Here is a 22,634-nt window from a genome sequence, read left to right as displayed (position 1 = left end):
TCTGTTGCATGCATGTGTTGCCGAGAATGCTTTTGCTAACCGCTGCGGTTTTCTTTCTTAATGCCATTTCACCGCTGTACACTTGTTGGAAAAATATATTTTACCATCTTAAGCATGCGTGTGAAACTTGTGGTCAAGTCGAAAAAGTTATGCAGACGAAAATATGAAGGAACGAAACTTTCAACGGGGCGATCAAAGTCTTGCCGAGTTTAATGCGTATGGAAACAATGCTTGATTGATCAATTTATGGAAAGATATTGGGAGACGGTAATTTTTAATTGAAAAAACAAAATCATAAATAATTTCGAGGAGATCGAATTAACGTTACGTTTAAACAAAACGAATGAAATAAATATTAACATCGTTAGAAATTGCTAGAATCGAATTTGTCCTAAGGCTTCACGTTTGATCGAAAAGACGTGACGAGGGAAATGATTTTTAGTTTGGAATCGTAAATTGATACTCTATTAAAACACATCTCATTTTAGTCTCAGATCTGACTTTGCCTCTTTGTAAAGAATTCAATTGCAAAGTCGTCGAACACTCTTTTTCCGTTCGAGAAATAATTCAATAATAATTATACAATTTTTGTTCATATTTTTATTTCATATTCAGGAAATACTATTTCAATTGAACTCAAAACGACTAACTTCAACTGCATCAATTAATCCCTCGTTCCATTATACTTTTGCCTCGCCAGTTGTCTTGCTCGTCTGTAAATTTGACACGTAAATTCATTCTCTTTACGTAAGATATATTTGAAAACATCGATCCCGCACTTGAAATACGACACAGTTCAAAGTAAAATATCGAGTGAAACTTTAAAATCCCGAGTCACCAGAGGTCGTCACAGTTTTTTCGTAAATTGCTCTTGTATCGAGAACGCCTAGCGCTCAGCGACATCTAGCGGTGATAATTCGTATCTTTTCACGATTAGCTAAAAATATTACAAAAACTTGTCATTTTTCGATTATTCAACTAAATACAAAAGTTGACTATCAATATTTAAATTTTTCCAACTGTGTTCCGCAATTGATGACCGTGCGTTTATCCCGAAAAATTAATTCGACAATTTTTCTTATTAATTGTCCGTTAACATGACGAATTCCGTTTATCACGTGCATATGTACGTAATATACAGTAATATACATCTATGTGTTCCGCTGTACGGTTAGATCTACTATTTCATGTGTGTTTATTACCCTAATAATTTTTCGTCGTCGTCGTTTTATATATATATTATATTATTCAATACACACACAATTCATTAATCTCTCTATCATACCAACTTTACATACATCGTACTTTTTACTAATTCTCATATAATTATATACTCACGTCTGCTGCGCCTCGCCGCTCCCAATTTCTGTGTACTCACGCTTTTAGAGAGAAAAAGATGAAGAGAGAAAAAAAATCACTCAAAAATGAAATCACCCCTCCTAGAGAAGAAGCAAGTAAGATGCAAAAAAAAGAAAAGAAAGCAATAAAAAAAAAAAAAAAAAATAGAAAATTCAAAAAAAAAAAAAAAACGTCTTCTCACGTACTTTTCCACACTTCCACGCAAATAACTTTCCACTACACGTTACATCCTCCTTCTCATCATATTATATCCTGCCAGCCCGTCTTGCTAGCTCACTGTCAAGAAGTTGACCTTCGTTTTTGGCCATGGTTGTTTTTTTACTACATTTACATATTTATAAATCTCTATTTATATAATATATATATACATTGTATATGCGCATTACATGTTGCTACATATCGCATAATAATACACGTATGCTGTACATTTATATGTATGTATGCATATATATATATTATATATAATACATAATAAATATATATGTATATATTAGGGTGGTCCTCATTTAGAATTTTGACGAATTTATTCCGGATCACCCCACCAAATCAACTATAAATAATTGAAAAACTATTCACAATTTTTTTCAGATTTTTATATCAACTGTACTCGCAGGCACGGTGTGAGAGGAAGGATTTCCCAATTTAAAATACACGTGTTTCGGACACGTTCTTAGTATGTATTTTACTGTAAGAGTAACAATGTTCGAAAAAATCCATGAACGTGAGGTTCTAGTGAGCATTAGTGCTACTATCTGAGAAAAAATTCACACCATCATACCAGGTAATACAGACAATTGCATTTCTTATAAATAAAAAGAAAAGGTCAAATTTTTAGGGTGTGCAACTCGGCGAGATTGGTTGGTACGATGATGTGAATTTTTTCTTAGATAGCAGTACTAATACTCACTAAATCTTTGCAATTACAGATTGATTCGAACATCGTCACTCTTGCAATAAAATATATGCTGAGGATGTATCTAAAACAAGTGTATTTTAAACGGTGATATCCATCCATTTACAGGCACGGGTTAGAATTGATATAAAAATCTGAAAGACTTGGGAAATTGTTTTTGAATTATTTATAGTTGATTTGGGGGGAGGTCTGAAAAAAGATCATCAACACCCTGAGTAAGGATCACCCTAGTATATATACATACTGTATGCTTTTTGGCATAAAGTTATACTGGGTATGCAAATTTTTTACCACACAATTCGTTTATATTATGTATTACGTACACATATGTGCACATATATGTATGTATTATACGTCGTATATGCACACATTCATTTATCGTTGTTTTGGGGTTGAGTGCAATGCCATTGCTCCACGTACAATTAGCGCTGCGGTATTTCTTATATATTATACACATATATACATATCGTATTGTATATCACTGAATTTGATAAAACAGAAATGAAACATTTAAAAAAAAAGAAATGAAAAGCAACAAAAGAAACGAAAAATTGGGAGGACGAACGTACTAGCTTTTTTTTTTTTTTTTTTACTCATATATACATTTAATATTATACATATATAGTATACTGTATAAATAGCCCGCCAAACAAAAATGAGCGTCAACTTCTTGTGCTGTCGTTTAATTGAAAATAGAAAAGAAAGAAAGGGAAAAGGAGAAAAAGAGAGAGAGAGTGAGAGAGAGAGAGAGAGAAAGAGGGAGACAGAGCAAGAAAGTGAAAGAGAGATAGAGAGGGAGAGAGAAGAAAATCAGAAAAGCACAAATGTATGTATATACGCAAGTAAATACGTATACGTATACATATATGTGTGTTACAAAAAAAAAAAAAAAAACAATTCTTCGACCCAACATACATTATTATGTGAACAATATACGAATACATATACACGCGACATGGAGAATTTCCGTTTGTTACGAATAACTCGACTATAATAACGGATATTTACTTGTATACTGATCGGTACACGTGGAAAGAGAAAATAGTAGTCAAAAACGTAAAAAAAAATATATATAACTGTATATATATATATAATCAAATGAAATGAAATAATATTTAAAAAAAAGGGAAAATCAGCTTACCTTTATGCATCATACCTGACACGGTCGCGGTGTAAAAAAATCTTACCTACAATTTTTACAAAGTTTATTAGTATACATGTAATGGACAGTATATGTTATGAAACGATATTATCTCTACATATTATGAACATGTATATGTATACGTATACACACACACACACACTCACACACACGCACACGCACACACATACACACGCGATAATTAAATCACCAAAGTATACAGGTTGTACATTTGAAGTATTTCGTCTTGTATAATTGAAAGACAGGAATAAAAGTAGAAATTCGAATACAAATAATATACCGCGACGATACATAGATCGATCGAAAGAGACGTAGAGAGTGAGACAGAGAGAAGTTATAGACACAGAGAGAGCCTGTAGTTACGGTTTACGTGGAAAAAGAAAGGAAGTAAATTTAGAGAAAAAAAAAAAACAAGCAATGAAAAAAATTGAAAAAAAAAATTGAAAAATTAAAAAAAAAAAAAAAAAAAAAAAAAAGAAAAAACACCGAGAGAGGCAAGAAGTTGATGTTCTTGTTTGTTTGGTTGCAGGAGTTGATGGGTTTGGATGAACGGGTGTTTGCGTGCATGTACTGCGGTGCCTCGTTCCTCCATCAGAGCAAGCTGACGCGGCACATCCTATCGCACAGCCTCGAGTCGCTAAAGTACAGGGAGCAGGCGGCGCATCTCCAGCTCCAGGCGCAGCTCGGTCTCGATTCGGGTCTCCATCTGGCTTCCGAGGTTGTCCACTACGCGCCCGGAGGTCCGGTTGAGCCGATGGACCTGGAGCTAGCCGCCCATTCGGACCCATCGTCCGGTGTAGTGCTTTGCAAGTTTTGTGGTAAATCATTCCCCGACGTCGGTTCGCTGATCGCCCACCTCCCCGCCCACACCGGCGACCGACCTTTCAAGTGCGAATTTTGCGGCAAGGCTTTCAAGCTTCGCCATCATATGAAAGACCATTGCCGCGTTCACACCGGCGAACGGCCGTTCAGGTGCGCCCTTTGCGGCAAAACCTTTTCGAGATCCACGATCTTGAAGGCACACGAAAAGACACATTATCCAAAGTATGTGCGAAAGTTCCTTTCACCCAGCCCCGTTGATCCATCCGAGGAGGAAGCCCCGGCGGCACATCCACCGGCGCCTCCCCATCATTGAGTATAATGACAAATTTTTAACTCCGCCTCTTTACGTATAATTATCATTATAATTTTATTACTATTATTATTATTATTATTATTATTATTATTATTATTATTATATACTATTATTATTACAATTATATATTATTAATCTTACTGTTATTAGCGTAGAGGTACGTGTGCGTTGAAAAATCTCCAACGCGGTATTTTTTCCCACCATTCGTTCGTTCATTTGAAACAAAAAGAAATTTTTTAATTATTTTTTTCAATTTATTATACTCTTTTTTTTTTCGATCGCTTCTTCCCGCCTATTTTATGTACTCAGTAGAATATCAATTCCGATCCTGGATACAGATTCCTGCACCGACGTCTTACCGACGTTTCCAGAACGTTCGAGGATAAGGATATCCCCGCTCTGGGTGACCTTATCGACCGTCGGATAGTCCGATTGTCCAGCGTTATCGATCGAAGGTGAAAGATATGGTAAAGTAGAGCGCAAATCTGGCGGATTTTAACCCTCTGTCGATAAGGTTGAACAACCGAACGATCATATGATCGATAAGATCAGCCAAATTGGGGATATCCCCACCCTTGAACGTTCTAGAAGTATCGGTAAAATGTCGGTGCAAGAATCTGTGTCCAGAACCTGCCTCACTACTCTAATTTTTTCTCCGCGTTTTTCATTTTTCATTTTTCTTTTTTCTTTTTTTTTGTTGTTCCCTTTTTCACGCCAACGCTCCGCGTTTCATTTGCAAGAATAACGGTTACATATAGGTAGTATAACATAATACATATATAAATATATATATGTATTATATACAATATACATATTATAGGAACAATTGTAAACTACATAAAATAAGCAACTATATAATAATAGCATAATAATGATAATGATGTAGGATATATATATAAAAAAAAGAAGCGTATACGCGCGTCATGTAGCGATTATACAACATGACCCGGTTGCGTATACATGCATACTGTGCACCTAGCCTCGAGGCAATCCGACGGTATTTCTAGTTAGTCCTGTGATTTTGGTTAGGATGGTTGGTGTATATCCGTGTCTCATTCGAGGGGGAGAGGATAAGGGACACGTTAAAAAACCTAGTATAACAAAGAAACGAAAAAAAAAAAATGAAATGACATGAAATGAAATTAATATAAAATCATATGAAAATCTCCCTCGTTTAATCAGTGCTTTAAGATAAAACGTTCAGCTTATCCTTATACGTACACATATTTGTATATATCATAGGAAAATACACGCGTGCACGCATAAATTCTACACACATGCATGCGCGTTTCGATGAAACTTTGTTCGCACGCGCACACCCACGCATACCACAATATTACACTATACGCAACTTAATTACGCCGCGTGCATGTGTGTACACATTTACGCGCGAAGTACACGTATTTATACAATTATACATATATACACCTATGTGCATAGGTATGCATACATATGTTCGTGTGTAGGTAAATTATTGAGGTATTTAAGTTGCGAAAGAAGGGGAAGAAAAAAAAAAGGAAGAAAAAAAATAGAGGTGAAACGACGAGTGAAAACGAAGGGGGAAAAAATAACCTAGACGCCACGGTTGGTGCTTTTAAAAAGAGATTCTGACAAAATGCTGTGAATTATATATAAATTGATTATACATCTAATGATAAAACGGACGAGAAAGAGAAACGATGCTAAAAGTGAAGAGAATAAACTTGAATAAGAAAAGTACACACACACACACATACATACAACTACGTCGTGAAATGACGAAAAAAACAAAGAAACAAATAACAATATTGTATATCGTACGATTTCTACTATGTACAATGATTGACTGTTGTTGATACGATTGAGGATATTTTATACTCCAGTTGAACGGGGTGGGTTTACACTATATTAGTAATAATAATATAAAACACAGACGATAAACAAATGAAAATAGTAATGATAAAATAGTAATGATAATTCCATAATATATGTATATGTATATTTAATATACATCTAGAGATACACACGTGCAGGGTGGAGGCTAAAAAGAAATAGAGAGAGAAAGAGAGAGAGAGAGAGAGAGAGAGAGGAGAGAAAGATGAATAGCGAAAGTTGATGAATCCTGAAAGGTCTCTGTACATAAAATATATGCAAACGTACGTACGGATGCAAAAAATGAAATTGCATCCGCATGAATTGGAAACGTAAAGAGTGCGCTGGCATAATATAACGATAACGATACATATTCTCACTCCTTGTACTGTTCGGTCCTTTGACGTGTATGTCGCTGACAGAGTTCAACCCTTTTTCTTTTTTTTTTTTTTTTCTTCGCATTATTACTTTTTTGTACGGTGCAAAAGCTCGGTGATCCTGGAATTCGGCAAGTTCTTCGTTTATATTGAAATGCAATATCGATGTATGATGAATTTTCTAATTTCTTCTGATAAGATAATCGAAAATTTACTGGCTTTTCGTTGTAGACACAAACGAGCGGGTACCAACGATTGATTTGTCTAGTGCAGATTGTCGAGAATGAAAAAATTTTCTCATCATTCGAAATATAGTATTTGATGTGAGATAACTTCGGTTAGTGTTAAACTCGAATAAAATCGCGCAGAAAAAATATATATACAACTTCGTTTCGTGTTGGATTAGCAAATTCAAACCTCGGCACAGAATCAACATGGCCGCCGTGTTACCCCGCTTCGAGTTTTATTTCAGTGGCACAATCGCTCTCAGCAACCTTCATTTACCGCGTGACGTTTCACGTTCAACAGCAGTACGGCAAGAGCAGTTTAGTTGTCATTTTACTTTCGGCGAATGTATAAATAGCGAAATTTTCGATTGCAAAGTTTGCACGGATTGTACATGGTTTGCTTATAAAATGTATGTTTTTCGATAAACACAAAAAATATTACAAATGCCTCGCACATTGTGTCTGTTGAACGCAGACGCAATCACGATTTGTTGACGATGTTTGACGTTATTATTCTAAAAATTCGTTCGGCACAATTATTTCAGAAACGACGAGTCGAGATTATCCCGGAATTCTGAAAAGTTGTATCTCTTGAAGTTGTATCTCTTGAAGTTGTATCTCTTGACCGAAACCTGTATGGTACGTGGCTATAGAAAGAGATACATAATAGACATGATGCCGGTTAGCCATCGACGGTGCAATATACCTATATCTGTCTATCCACCATTCGTTATTTTTACTCTAATTCGTTGTATATTTATACAGAATAGAAGAACAAGTTATACATGTATACACAAATTAAACGTATATCGCAGTTTAGTTAGCTAGAAAAATCGGTTTTTACATACTATTTGCATACCATAAAATACGTGTACACTGTTGGAAAAAAGGTTAATTTTTTTTTTTTTTTTTCGACATCTCGAATAGTCTGGTCAAAAATTTATACACGTTTACCAGACAGACCTTTGGCTGATAATAGATACCCACGTTATAAATTTGAGACGAATTCGATGCCTTGTTTTCATAATCATCAAAGATTGTTGATGCTCTGTCAATATTTCTATAACGCATTATTGAACAAAATGAGAAAACTCTCTGCAATAATAATGTCGATTTATACTATTTACCAACGTAATAGAAATGAAACAAGATTTATTTGAAAACGAAGAAATTTTTATTTCCGAACAGTTTAATATTTACACAAACTATTCGGAACAGTGTGTATCCTGTACGTCGGTGATGATTGGTCTTCAGAAAAACCACCATAACTTCCTTTTTATTGATTTATTATTTTCAACTTTAATTTGTAAAGAGTGATAAAGCCAACTGGAAAAATAACCGAATATACGTACATACGTAAATATTTAGTCACACGGAAAAAAACGCGAAAAAAAATGTATGCACGTAAATCCTGAGCAAAAATCAGAGCGATTCGAATTGTTTCGAATGTTTGATAAAAAAAAAAAAAAAAAAAAAATTACCATCACGTATTTCGGTATGAAAAGTTCAAGATGGCCGCGCAGTTGGTTCGCCCGGTAATTAATATGTGCAAAAGAATCGTCAATCGAACGCGAATCGAGCTGAAAAAATCTGTGCTGGTTATAATTTTACAGGCACGAAAAGATTGGACTAATTGACAGCCACGATACGTACAATCTTTTCGTGTATAAATACGCAACATAACGTCCAGGATACAATTTGGTATTGGCGTGAGAAATTATTGGACAACCCAAACGTGAATTCGTATGCAAATATAATATGAATTTGATGTTTAAACACATCGCGATCAATCAATTAACGTTCAAGTATTGCAGAAATTGTCTATCATTTATACCGTAGTTAATCTTTACCTCATTTTCAATCTCTAAAAGATGTTTCCTACGAGATTTTCGATTATCCAAGAAATTATGCGATGTGAAGGATTTATTTTTCGCAGAAAATATACCGCAAGCGTGTTTTGCAAAAAACTCGATATTCGTCACTCTGTGTTATTACATTTTCTCGCATAGACAGTCGAACGATTTTTCTTGTTTTCCTTTTTATTTATTTATTTTTTTTTTTTTAAAGTCTCTCCCTTTAGAAAAAAAAAACTTCAACATGCACGCACGCGTATAACGATATGAAGACCAAAATCGAAAGAAATTGTATAAACTAAAAGACATCCGTATACATAAACGAACACACGTGAGAAAAAAAAATTAAAAAAAAATAAATAAAAAAACAAACACGAACACACGAACCAGAATAAGAACGTATCAATGTCGCGTTAGCAATAATTAATATCTAAATTTTATATACACACCTATACGATAGTTAAATTATTATGTCTAGGATGCGTAAAACTGTACTTTCTTCGTTGTTGATTAGTACCTATGCATATACTAAAAGATGGCGGTGACGATGACGTTAATGATACTGACGACGACGACGATGATGATGATGATGATGATGATGATGATGATGATAGTAGCGTTTCTTACGATTATTTTGGGTGATAAGTAAACCAGTATTTCAATGAACTTTTGTTTTCCTATTAGTTATGTAATTAATAACGCGCTGTTGTTGTTGTTGTTATTACTATTACTATTACTATTACTATTATTATTATTATTACTATTACTATTATTACTATTATTACTATTATTATTATCATCATTATCATCATTATTATCATCATCATCATCATCATCATCACGATTATGATTATTATTGCTGATATTGTACATAGTACATTATTATACTACATACCTGCCTGTATACGTATAGATACATGTTATACACACTTTCAGAGTGTACCTTGTACGTACAGCGAATGTGTAGATTTTCATTTTTATCGTAATTCTTTCATTTTCTTCTTTCTCCTACTATTTCTTCAATTTCTGCATCTTCATCGTTACCTACTTTTCGTTGATTATCTTTTTTTTTTTTCTTCTTATTTTCATTCTATTCATCTTTTACTCTCGACGGTGCGTTTCACGATGACGACGATAATAATGATGATGAATATAATTATTATTACTATTATTACTATTATTACTACTACTATTATTGTTATTATTATTATTATTATTCTTTCACCGCGAATATATGTATCATGAACGTGCAGAAAAGGGCATACGAACGGGGCGGCAAAGGGGGAATAGGGAAGGGAGGGGAAGAGGGTGATTATCGTTAATAAATTTTTAGAGAGCGGGTGGGGCGGGGGGGGGGGGGCAAGGGAGGGACGATTCGGAAACAGGAGTGATTCTTAGAGCTGTGATGACTATACATATATAATGAATAAAATTAATAATTGTATACACAATTTTATCGATTAGTGGTTATGTAGAGAAAAAACGAAATGGAAAAAAAAAAAACAATTATAATAATAATTTAAATGAAACGACGAATGAACCTCTGTGAAGTAAACACGGATATGAGGAATACGAACGATTAGGAACAAAAACAAAAATAAAAAATTTTATCCAAATTTTTAAAATTATAATTTCGATTTATATACATACATGTGTATATATACCTGTGTTGTGCATCGTTTATCGAGAGAAAAATTAACGAAGAAAATTGAAGCTGCAAACAACACGATGTACCGATGTATACATATAATACACACTTGCATCTCCTGTTATATAGTGAAAATTATATATATATATATATATATATATATATATATATGACGGAAAGGAAAGAAGCGAAATCTACTGCGGATGTTAACTGTGATTGTAATTTATACTGTGATTTGTCGATGAAAACGACGGCGTGGAAGGAACGTAAATAAAAAAAAAAAAAAACCAAAAAAAAACTTTATTCGCATATAAAAATAAAGTCGTTGGAACAAGATGATTTTGATTATTTTTTCTTCAAAAAATCAAGTTAATACTTATCCCTTCGAATCCAAATTATACATCAAACTATCAGTACACTGATCATTTCTTTTTTTTTTTTCTTTTTCGGTAAAAAATCTCATTTCAACATTAATCAACATTGTCATAAGTCATACATATTGAATAATATTTTTTCATTTCATAATATTTTCTCATTAATCATTGCGAGATAAAATAAACGGATAAATTCGGATCGATTACACGGCTTGATTAATCAATAATTAATTATTAAAACATTACGTTATTCGATTGAAACGAAGTAAGATCGCGTTAAACAATGATGTAATAATGTAATAACATCGAAGAAATCGAACTCATTCGATTTTTAACCAATGAAGATTCTCACGCTGATAAAAAATATTATTTCGCAGTTTAGAATTGGAATGGAATTTCGCCGGTTTATATTTCAAGAGAAGAGAAAAAGAGACAAAGAGAAAAAAAAATTCGGATCACGCTAATTTTATAACGCGGTGATTGTCGCATTCGATCACAGCTGACGCTGTATATAATACGTTCAGGAATGCCTTGTCCGAAATTAAAGAACAAACAGTTTACAGGTGGGTGATTGAAAAAAACATCAATGCAGAACAAAGTCTGTTAATGGAGATGTGAGTGTGTTATGCGTGTTTGCGTGCGTTCCCGTGTCTCCCTGTGTGTCGGAGTGGAAATGATTTTATATAACCCGAGCATGTTTTACGTGTTTTTCCATGCGTGTTTTCCGCACACCAAGTACTCGATTTTATAAAGTTCGTGCAGGTCTGCAAATGCGCATGCGCGGAGTACCGAAAAGATCACTTTTAAGTCCAAGGAGTGGAAAGTGGTGTTTTCTGTACTGCGCGCATGCGCCGTTGCGAATAAATCTGACATCACGCGATTCTAACCTCAATTTCGTGCTTCGTGAAAAAACGCAGTAATGAGAGACGACGGCCTTTTCCCCTCGCGTATTTGCAATATTCGTTTTCCCCCTTGTTACACAATATACAAATACAGGTTCGAAATGGCGAAGGAAAAGCAAAAAGAAAATCGGTACCTAACGAAGATTAGATAGGAGTTGGACGTGAAATGAAATCAATGAAAGTTACCCGACATAATCAAATCCGAAACTTAATCTTGATTCAGAAATTGCAAAGTCAGGTGATACTGTCTCAGAAAATCAATTTTACGTCACTCTGATAATATTCGACGTTTATTTTTCCTTGAAATGAATTTTCACCCCGTGTGTATCGAACGATTTTTTTTTCTTTTGTTTTTTTACAAAAACTAGCGAATAGTCAAGAATAGTCAAGTAAATTGAATCGAAAATTTGCTAAGAAATTTGTTTGTAATCACGCTAGAAGTGGCTAAAAGTCTTTTTTCATGAAAATAAAATTGAACGGTGATTGTATAAACATTGTACCCGGGCAATCGATCGAGACTTTTCTGTCCATGCCTTCAATCATGACGCGTTTGAATAAATAAATGAGCAGTAATTATGCTGTGCAATTTACTTGATTAAGTATGAATTCATTTCTCGTCATACGCGATATATTTATATCTATGTCTGTATATAAATATATTATATATACTACAAACAATTGACGTGACGATTTTGTTTATTTTTATTCGTCTTGCTTTCTTTGTCCGTTTTATTCTATGAAGCCTATTTTACAACACTCTGATTATACAGAGAATCCGGGAAAACACAGTAATTTATCATATAAAAACGTTCGTAAAAGCGGTGAATTTTATCGAAAATCTGCAACCCCTTGAGAATATTGATGTAGATACTGTTTCTTTAAGCTTAATTTGAATTCTCGACTCGACTACTACGATAAAATGTTGTTTTTTTAGTCACATTACGAATACGCTTGTAAAAATTTTACCGAGTAGGTTCAATGTTTGATATTGAAGATTTTTAACCGTCAAGAGAATTGTCGAAAACGAAACTTTGCAAAAACCGTGCTTAATCTTCTCAAAAGTTGAATAAACAAACAGTTTTACGCGATTCTGCATATCTTGTTTTGTTTAAATTTTTTTCTTTTTCATCTTTGTTTATCTTGAAATTCCAAAAATACATTACCGGCATGATTTTTTTTATCGCTCGAAACAGTATTACGTATTATTATTACGCATTAATTGATGTAATCAAAAATATTCGGAAAATTTAACGTAGACAACGGAGGTTTTGAGTAATCAAAATTATTTCTTCATAGTCACAATCAGACGACTAATTTCATAATTCTCAAAGCCTTGTAATTAGCAATCGAAGCTGTTGTCCTCTCAACTTTTGGCAAGATTTATTCTGCTATTGTTTTTTTCTTCAAATGTATTCTCCCCTCTTTTTCTTCCCCAAATAATTGTCGCTTGAACATATCAGTTTGACAATTAGATGCAACGTCTAATATCCGATGGTAAATCGTATTACGTACAATTGTTGTTCGATTTTCGTAGAGGTGAAAAAATGACAACTATCGCATCGCATTCTCGCCCTTGATTGTGATATAAAAATATAATTCCCGTATGTGTTAGTGAGAAATTTTACTGCTAGCAAGAGTACGTAGTAAAAAAAAAAAAAAAAAAGCGAAAGATTGATAGAGAGAGAGAGAGAGCGAGAGAGAAATAAATAGAAGTATTCGTTATATTCTGCACGTTTATAAGTGATGAAGTTGGGACGAAATTTGATAACGCGAGGAGAATTTGACAATTTTCATAGTACCTGCAAACTCAGGTGCATTTATTTTTCACGTCGACGGTTTTGAAAACCCATGTAGTAATAAACAATTGGAATCGAAATTTATCCTGTTGGCTCGGAAATCATCGGTGGAAATTAATGACAAATATTGATAGCTATCGCACTCAATGTGCCTGTTGCAATAAATTGAAAATATTAAGTAACAAATTTCACAATTTTCACCGCTCGAATACAATTATATGCAACAAGGAAAGCTGTCAAATGTATTCGGATATAAATTTCAATAAAAATTTGAATATTTTTTCAAAAAATTATTTGTTATTCGTTCAAAAACTGTCCTAAATTTATTACATGTAAATTCTCATTCCGACGCGTTACTCATCCGGTTTAATTTATAAATTCATTTTCCAGTATAGATTCATAAAAAAAAAGAACATATTTGAACGAATTGTGTTTCTTTTTTTCTTCCGTATGAAAATAATTTTTCCATCATTCCGTAAATTGTATAAAACTTGAAACAGTAAAAAAATACACACACGCACACAAACAAAAGAAACTATATTTGAGCATTTTTTTTTTTTTTATTTTCTATGTTTCGACCAAACATAATCCGATTATCTAAGTATCAAAAATATTACCGTAGCCCAGTTTTTTTTTGTTTTTTTTTTCTATGGTATGTAAGTCAAGTGAAAAATTGAGGCTACAAATAATAGAAGTGACAGAGTTGTAAGAAAAAAAATAAAAGTAAAAAAGTAAAAATGAAAAACGTCAGCGAATATGGCGATAAACGATAAATTCAAAGAGTCAATCATTGCAAAGATAATTCAGTTGGGTTGAAAAAAAAAACTAACCATATATAAAATGTTTTATTTTTATTTATTTGTTTCGTTTTTTTTTTTTTTGCTCAACAGTTACGTAATGGCAGCAGAATTTTCGAAGTGCAGTATTGTAAAACGGGATATAAGCATAAAGTCACGTTCAAGTTCCATTCAAATACGTGACTTGTAACATATTATTTACACGCACTATTTCCGTCTTGATTTTCCATCCGTCGTATCTCTCACTTCGTTACGAATACAATTGTCAAGTCATATTTGTTAAATTTCTCGAACTTATAAGAAAGGAGAAGAAAAAGAAAGATGATAGCGATTGAAAGTTTGGAAGAAGAATTTTTAAAAAACCGATTACTGAATTTTCATCCCATAAAACTTTGTCAATTTTTTACATACGTACTTATCGCATATGATTCATGTACTAGTTTATTCATTCTTTGTTGTAAAAAAATCAAGCCTATATTGTTATAAAATTTACGAAATTGCAGAAAAATTACCATTCTCTCTTACCAGAGACGAATAAAACTTTCACCAATAAATTATTCACTTACGTTGAAGGTATGCCTGCGTTTTGTTGAGACTTGATGAACTTTTTTTAATATGGTTAAACTTATTTCTCCGTGCCATCATTTTTCGATTTAAGACAACACTTTCATCTTTGTTTATGATTTTTTGTTCCTTATTTCGACGCTCGTTTTAGAAAAAAGAACGATACAAATTTTTGGTACATTGTTAAATCCTGACACAGCGTAATACGTAGAATAAATCTCGGAAGGACATTATTGCCAGAAGTATTAATAAATAATTTAAATCGATTTCTTTAGTCGCGCGTGGATATATAAAATTATATTATCACGTGACATGAATAAACATAAGATACATTGTATATTGTACACACACACGTATACATAACACGATTTCTTTTTTTTTTTTTTCGCTGCGATTAGGCGATGTGTTTTTATTATTTTGCGCTTCAAGTTGCGTAATAGTGCTAATTGAAAGAGAATGTTTGAAGGTGGAAAGATCGTATTATTGATGACGTCATCGATATTTTTAAGCGTAGAACTTTCATTGAGTGAAAATAAGATTCGGAAAATTTAAGTCTGGATTTTCATAATCATTCTCGTTACAAAAAAAAAAAAAAAAAAAAAAAACAGAGGGAAAATTCTATTTTTCGGAAACGGAATAGAAGGTGAAAATCTTCATCGTTAATTTTCGAGGAGGTATGAAAATTTTTGCAAAACATTGCGGTAATTTTGAGAAGTGGAAAAATTCGTGTAATGCAAAATCCAAGATTTTCACTCGCGACAATTTTGCGTATCATTCCTTACTACGTTTTTTACATACGTACTGCGGAACGTTGAATCGACAGCAAAGGAGCGTGAAAATCATTGTATTAAATATTCAAATACATTACAGTAAACGCATCATGCGCAAGAAACTGGAAAATGCAACAATCTAAATATTGCGCTATCGTCCAAGTGCAACCGCATATCATCCATGTCGCGATAGATAAACCCGTAAACTTGACAGTGATTCTCATATTGCAATTATTCGTACATGCACATCAGGGTGTTGAGGAAAAAAATTATTTGCAAATTTCCACCATGACACCCCCTAAAAACTTGTTACAGATAAAAAAAAAAAAAAAAAGGTTTTGAAAAAAGATGAGCGTTTCACGTTACGTGGAAGATCACGCTCAGTGTCAGTCGATTTGTCACTTTTGTACATTTTTTTCAAATTTACGAAGAATCGTGAATAAAATTTTTTTTTTTCTTATTGTTTACATCAATCGTAATATCGTTTCACGTCACAAAAAAGACCCACAGTTGTAATATTGAGTCTCAAGTTTATGTTTGAGAATTGTATCTGACTACTATTTCATTTTTAATTCAATTTCATAAAATGCAGGTTATAATTTAATACGAACTTTTAATTTAGGCGAATAAGATACTCGGTTGGTACATTGTTGTGTCATGGATTGTGATCTTTGGATTGAATATCAATTCAGAAAAAAAAAGAATTAGGATGGGAATAATAATTAAAGAACGCTCTTATTTTTACAGAATTTTTCTGTTGATCTGAATGAATTTTTTAGTCGGTGCCATGATGGAAAAATAAAAAAAATTCGGTTCTGTTTTTTAAAGTAAAGAATTCGTTCGTTCCTATCACGTCGATAATTACTGTGTAATCATATTATATTTGTCTCGCAGTATAGTCATCGAAAAAGACTTGGAAATAACTGTGTACAAATTTCTTTTTTCCCACAAAAGTCTACGTACAAACTGTTTTCAAATTATTATGATTCCAACATATGCGATCTCTTTATTCTGCAGCTTCTTCTTCGCTCAAACACTATTATTTTTGTTTAAGAAATCCTCCGTTATTTTTTTTTTACACATATAGCGTAGTCGTAAAAGCCGTGTCATGGCGTTCTGTAATTATTTTGCCGTTTATTCTTACCATTATTATTAATATTGTTTATCTGTCCGCAAGGAACGATTCGTCGAGATTATTCATTTTTCCTGAACGCGCGTTACAATTTTCACTCGCTGATATCTTAAAAAACAAATTTAATAAGTTAGTATTACTAAAAAATATGTGGGGCCTGAGCTTATGAAAAAAAAATGTGTCAATTTTCATTTGAAAACAAATTGCATTAAAATGCTCCGAGTTTTTCGAACTCTCAAAATCGGTTCGAAAAAATAATTTTATAAAAAAAAATATTTCCGCTTGTGATTTTTCTTTTTCTCCTTTTTCTGTTCTTCTTCTTCTTCTTCTTCTTCTAAATAAAAAAAAATTTGACAAAAATGCCCCACGCGTAAAAGAGGAGATCTAATTGTTAATTTTCCAAATAAATCATCCGGGTGATGAATATACGCATCTGACGTCATATCATTTCTAAGACATATCGCATATTACATATTAGTCGTATATAGATATATACACGATACAGGAACATGTAAGACTATTACCGTCGTTGAGATAGATGATACGTATCTAAATTACGGATAATGCATACTAGACGGGGATAGTAATAAATAATATAGTAAACATTAACAAACAACAGATAGATATAACGATAATAATAAAGCGCGCGAGAGCTCCACAGACGTCACAAAATGCACCTTCGACGTAGAGTACAATGAATTAGCTCCAATATTATATATGTATACACACATATACAGATACAGTTATGCAGATCGGGATACATATACATACACATGTATACGAACATTTACCGGGAGAATCTCTTGAAAGTTGAAAATCAACCGCGCATGCGCGAGTTTTATCGGCTGTCGCGCAGGCTGGCCATCCCGAGTTTTCAGCTGTCAAACTGTATCTGACGGCGAAGCAGTTGATACGAATTTTCGAGGTTAGAATCTCAAATAATCGAGGCAGTGACTCGGAAAGGTTTCGGAAGCATTTGTTGTCGGGTCGGAGAGTCTATTCTTCAAAGAACGGTCGGAATTTAACGTTTATGCTCTTTGAACATTCAAACGCACACATTTTGCGTAGGTTGGCTCGCCTGCGTCGCGGACAAGAATATCGCCGCGGGAAGATTTCGCCGACCAATGAGATTTAATTATTTGGCTCATGCGCGGTTTGTTTTCAATTTTCAAGAGATTCTCCCGGTATGGTTTTTACACCGCGTGTATAATAGAAATTGTAAACCGATGCGCAGACAAAACCGCGATACTGTAGAATATTTTTATTATTATCGAGTTACTATTATACTTTATTTCTATTTTATTACACCGTTTTAGATAATTATTGCCAATGAAATCGATGTCGTATTAAACGCACGGAGTTCGGTTAAGAAGAGGGAAAACAATTTTATTTTCACGCCTAGGCATTAACGCTAGATAATTATTTATTTACCATGTGATGTATTCATTTCGGCTGTATGATAATAATTAAATGGATTCGACTCGGTTTGTTGTACGTTCATATTTAATCAAGCAAGTTGATTACGATGATATTGAAGAAATCGCTTCTTCTTTGTCGGATCGCGTGAAATTTGTTTCTTGGCTAATTTCTTGGGTGAAAAATGATCGGGTATAATTGATGATTTTTTCTCACGCGACGATAAAATTGGACGAAAGTTTTCGAAAGAGTTTGGAAGAAAAAAAAAAAAGAAAAGAAAATCTCACAAAGTGTCGATATATTCGTCCGCTGTTCGTAAAATATTAACCAACTTTCACTCAACCGATGAAATATTTTACACACCTGTGTTACAATGTGATAAATTTTTCCATATAATTCGGACTTGTGAGACAATTTGAAACATTCGTTAATTATCTGGGGAGAAATGTTGATACCCAAGAAAAAACAATTTCAACAATCAATCGTTTAGTCGGTTAGGATGATAACAGAAAATTCCACGTACAGATTTATCAAAGTTTTTGAAAACGGTCCATCAAAAGTAATAACAACATTAACCACGCATTACACAGAGACTGGAAAAATTAATCAACATTAAAATCCCAATCTTACTTGTAAAAAAATCTTTAAATTTGAAATCTTAAATATTGCGACATAAATTGAACGAAGAATTGCGCTTATCGCGTTGAAATGGAAGGGGAATGTAAATTGTTTGAAATTTTTACCACTATAATATGAAACTCGCAGAGATGCACACTGTAGGCATAGAGAATTGATCGGTGAACTGGCGAATTAAGGCGAAGATTGTAAGGTTGCGAAATTGCGTTGCAGTTAACGATTATATGCAAAGGTTAATTGGCGCAGGTAACAGTTGGCTGGTTAAATTATATTATTATCGCGCGCCTGATGTGCATACGCGCAGACGCAAGGAAAAGAAAGAGAGAGAGAGAGAGAGAGAGAATAAGCTGAGCGAACGCAAGCGTGTCGCGAGTTTGCAATATTATAAATTATTTACGTTACAGCCGTCTAACGATTAAAGTTAGTACAATAGAAGTAATATATATATGCAAATATATATATATAAATATAAATATTTATATTTATATATATACGTATATATTACATGTAGGTATAGGTTATAGGTATGTATAGGTGTCTCAAATGGGGTGGGATTGAATTTCCGAATTTTAAAAGTTCCGAAAGCGCCTAATTTAACTTTGATGTTTGCTCAAGGTTTGATTTTTTTTTTGTTTTACTTCAAGTATCGCCAGCAAAAAATTCGGAATTCCGCGTTACCGGAACTTTTGAAATTCGGTTATTTCGAACCCGCCTCGTCTCAAGTAACTAAATGCACTTGCATATTTTCTGAGCTAAAGTTCCTTAAGGGTTAATCGCGTCTTCAGAGCTTTTATACATATATACATATATATATATATATTGGCGTATTGTGTGAAGCCAATAAATGACGCGTCCCTGATGTGATGACGGTGCTTTGTTTCTCTTTTAATTATTGTTTAGACGTAGGTAAATATTATATATATACACATATAGGTATCCGTTAAATAGGTGTACAATAGATAAATTTTTTATCATCATCATTTTTAGCAGATTACATTCAATATATAGTTTATAACACTAGGTCTATATATATATATACATACACACGTATTTATAGGTATATTAATTATCAACGATTTATTATTTAAATGTTGTTAGCATAATATATTATATTATCATACGTCATCCACTATAAGTTTATCCTTATACATATTACATTATACACACGATACATTTTATTGTCTCCCAACAATTCTTACCTTATAAGTTATCATTATTATTATCATTGTGTCGACACATAAGTTTACTTATATACACAAAAAAAAATATATATATATATATACATATACATACATATGTGTGTATATACGTACATGTATACATATATATATATATATATTATTAAAAATATATAATTTCTATTTTCAAAAATACATTTCTTGTGTTTTCTTATATTTCTTTTTCATACATATCATTATACATATTCATATTAGTTCTCAGGAGTAAAATTTCATATTTCGTTCTTCGAATCGCGAAAAAGGATGATTCTAATATAGTTACTAGATTGTATTTGCTTTTGCCGCTGTTTTTTTTTGTTTTCATTCAATCATCACGAAGCAAAAGTGCAAAGAGACTGCAAATTCGTGTTTGATTTTTTCAGCTTTATAGACTTTATTTGAGACCGTTGAGAATGTAATAAGAAACAGTAAAAAAAAAATCACGTTCTAGTCGCCGAAAAATGTACGTATATTTCGATTTTGATGAAAAATAGCTTTTTACTTATCAACGAATCAATGCCATAAAAAATCATCTTACAGACATATTTATTTCTCGAGCTCACCAGTTGATACAATTCGATGCGTACCGTCGATACACCTTCAAAATGATAAACTTATGGATTCAGCGAAAAGTGCAGGAGAATTTATTTGCGTATAGAATGAAACGAGTTTTATCAGAATCGAACAGGCAACACGGACTTTTATTTAAAAAAAAAACTATAAGATAGATTTAAAAAAATTGTGGACCGACCTGATTTCTCTAATATTCTTAACATCGTGACATGTTGACAGTAGAAATTCAGTGTTTTAAAATTTTTAAATCAGTCTTTTCTTAATTTTACGTCACTAAATTAGCTTCGATGACATTTTTCAAATTTCAGTTTCTCAACGTTTCTGGTTTAACACTTTTTGACCTAACTGTATATGTATACGTTTTATATATTATTATCATCATCATTCGTTTTCATGACAAGAAAGTCTAATTGAAACGGAATTGCGATCGATTCAAATTCTATCGGTGTGTGTCGGTGAATTCTGAACGTTTCTCCGTGCTCAAGATAAGCGTTGACACTTCACTGACTTTGTAAATCTTTCTATTTTACGAAGGAAAATTATTCCGAATAGACCAGCTGATCTGTAAATAGAATCAAAGTGAAGAAAATAATATTCGTGATTTTCTATCGGTTTTGACAAGTCATTTACACATTTTTCATTGACGGTCTCGCAACTAATGAATCGATTTCACAAACGCGGATACCGTTTGAAACGGCCAAATTGGCAAAAGATTTTGGTAGAAGAAGAAAATGAATTTTCATAAACTTACCATTCGAGAAGATATAACCGTCAAGAATTAAAAATTGTCAGAATTTTTGATCTTTCTTTCTTTACGAATTTATTATATTATTACACAAAGATTTTTATACCTAGAATATCGAACACGTGAATAAACTTTTCCAAATATTTTACACTCATACGAGATTGTTACAGATTTGCTCGATTCCAAAAATTAAAATTCCTTCCTTTTCTTCATTCACTCAAAACGGACATCAAAGATTTTCCCAAGTAAACGCCGTGTTGTAATTATTCTCACAATCATTCCAAAATCAATAAATCACACCATCGAATAATATTATTCTGAAAAACCCGGATCGAAGTATAAAACTTTGAGTCGTCCGCAACATTTTTGTACACTTCTACAAACGGAATCTGAAACAAAAAAAAAACCGCACCCCTCAAAATCGTTGATACCTTAATTATTTGCTACGTAAAATTTCTGGAGATCGAGAAAGTAACTTTATTGCAAAAAATGCGCTATATTTTCTACGGCTAAAATTAACGCTTAGACTTTGTTCGAGAGAGGTTAAAAACGGTGAAACAACGTTTTCATCCGCAGTTTTCTGAAAATGTCGCCGAATTCGATATTCTCGACGTGGCGGCGTAAAAATGAGGGGTAAAAAAAAAAAAAAAAAAAAATGACAAGAAAAGTAAAACGGTACTTTTAGTCCAATTTTAATGATTATTTATTTTCAAACCTTGCAACAACCGACCTGACTCGTTCTTCACTTTCACGCTGGTGTATGTTATACATTATTATAGCCTCATTAACCGTTTTATGCACACTTCTGCGGCAAGGTGACCGGACGTCACGCAGCTTCGAGCACGCATTGCGTGCGTTGGCTACTTCACTCCGTTGCCAATTTGCCCGGTTGGCGCGTGCGTTTATTTCTGTAAGTTTCTCTAGGCAACGCACGGCCTGGTTATACGATGTGTATAATATTCGCGAATGATTCTTTTTTTTTTTTTTTTTTTTTTTTCTCCACCGAGATATAAATATTCCGCTTCCATTAAATGGCTTCAAAAACAAATTTTTCATTCCCTGCCGAGTACAGAATCGTGCAAATTCTTGAGAGAAGGTTATCCATGCACCTACCGTTCCTACATTTTGTTTTACAATTATTCGAATCTCACCGTCCGTTGCTTCCAAAATTAATCTGATAAAATTGA

General features: G+C 33.1%; 1 protein-coding gene across 2 annotated transcripts in view; it reads left to right on the top strand.

The window, feature by feature from the left end:
* LOC124181069 (protein bric-a-brac 1-like) overlaps positions 1-22,634 on the top strand; it is a 73,335-nt gene that overhangs the window by 25,422 nt on the left and 25,279 nt on the right. The window contains exon 4 of one of the 2 annotated variants that reach the window (XM_046567247.1): positions 3,964-9,277. The exons of the other annotated variant lie outside the window; for it this stretch is intronic. Within the exon in view, the coding sequence (XP_046423203.1) occupies positions 3,964-4,569 (606 nt within the window). The 3' untranslated portion in view covers positions 4,570-9,277. Of the gene's footprint in view, positions 1-3,963; positions 9,278-22,634 lie in introns of those variants that run through there. 2 annotated transcript variants of the gene reach the window in all.

Source organism: Neodiprion fabricii, chromosome 4 (genome assembly GCF_021155785.1).
Source record: "Neodiprion fabricii isolate iyNeoFabr1 chromosome 4, iyNeoFabr1.1, whole genome shotgun sequence".
Classification (NCBI taxonomy): domain Eukaryota; kingdom Metazoa; phylum Arthropoda; class Insecta; order Hymenoptera; family Diprionidae; genus Neodiprion; species Neodiprion fabricii.
The sequence above is the reverse complement of the archived record's forward strand: the minus strand, read 5'-3'. Positions and strand labels throughout refer to the sequence as shown.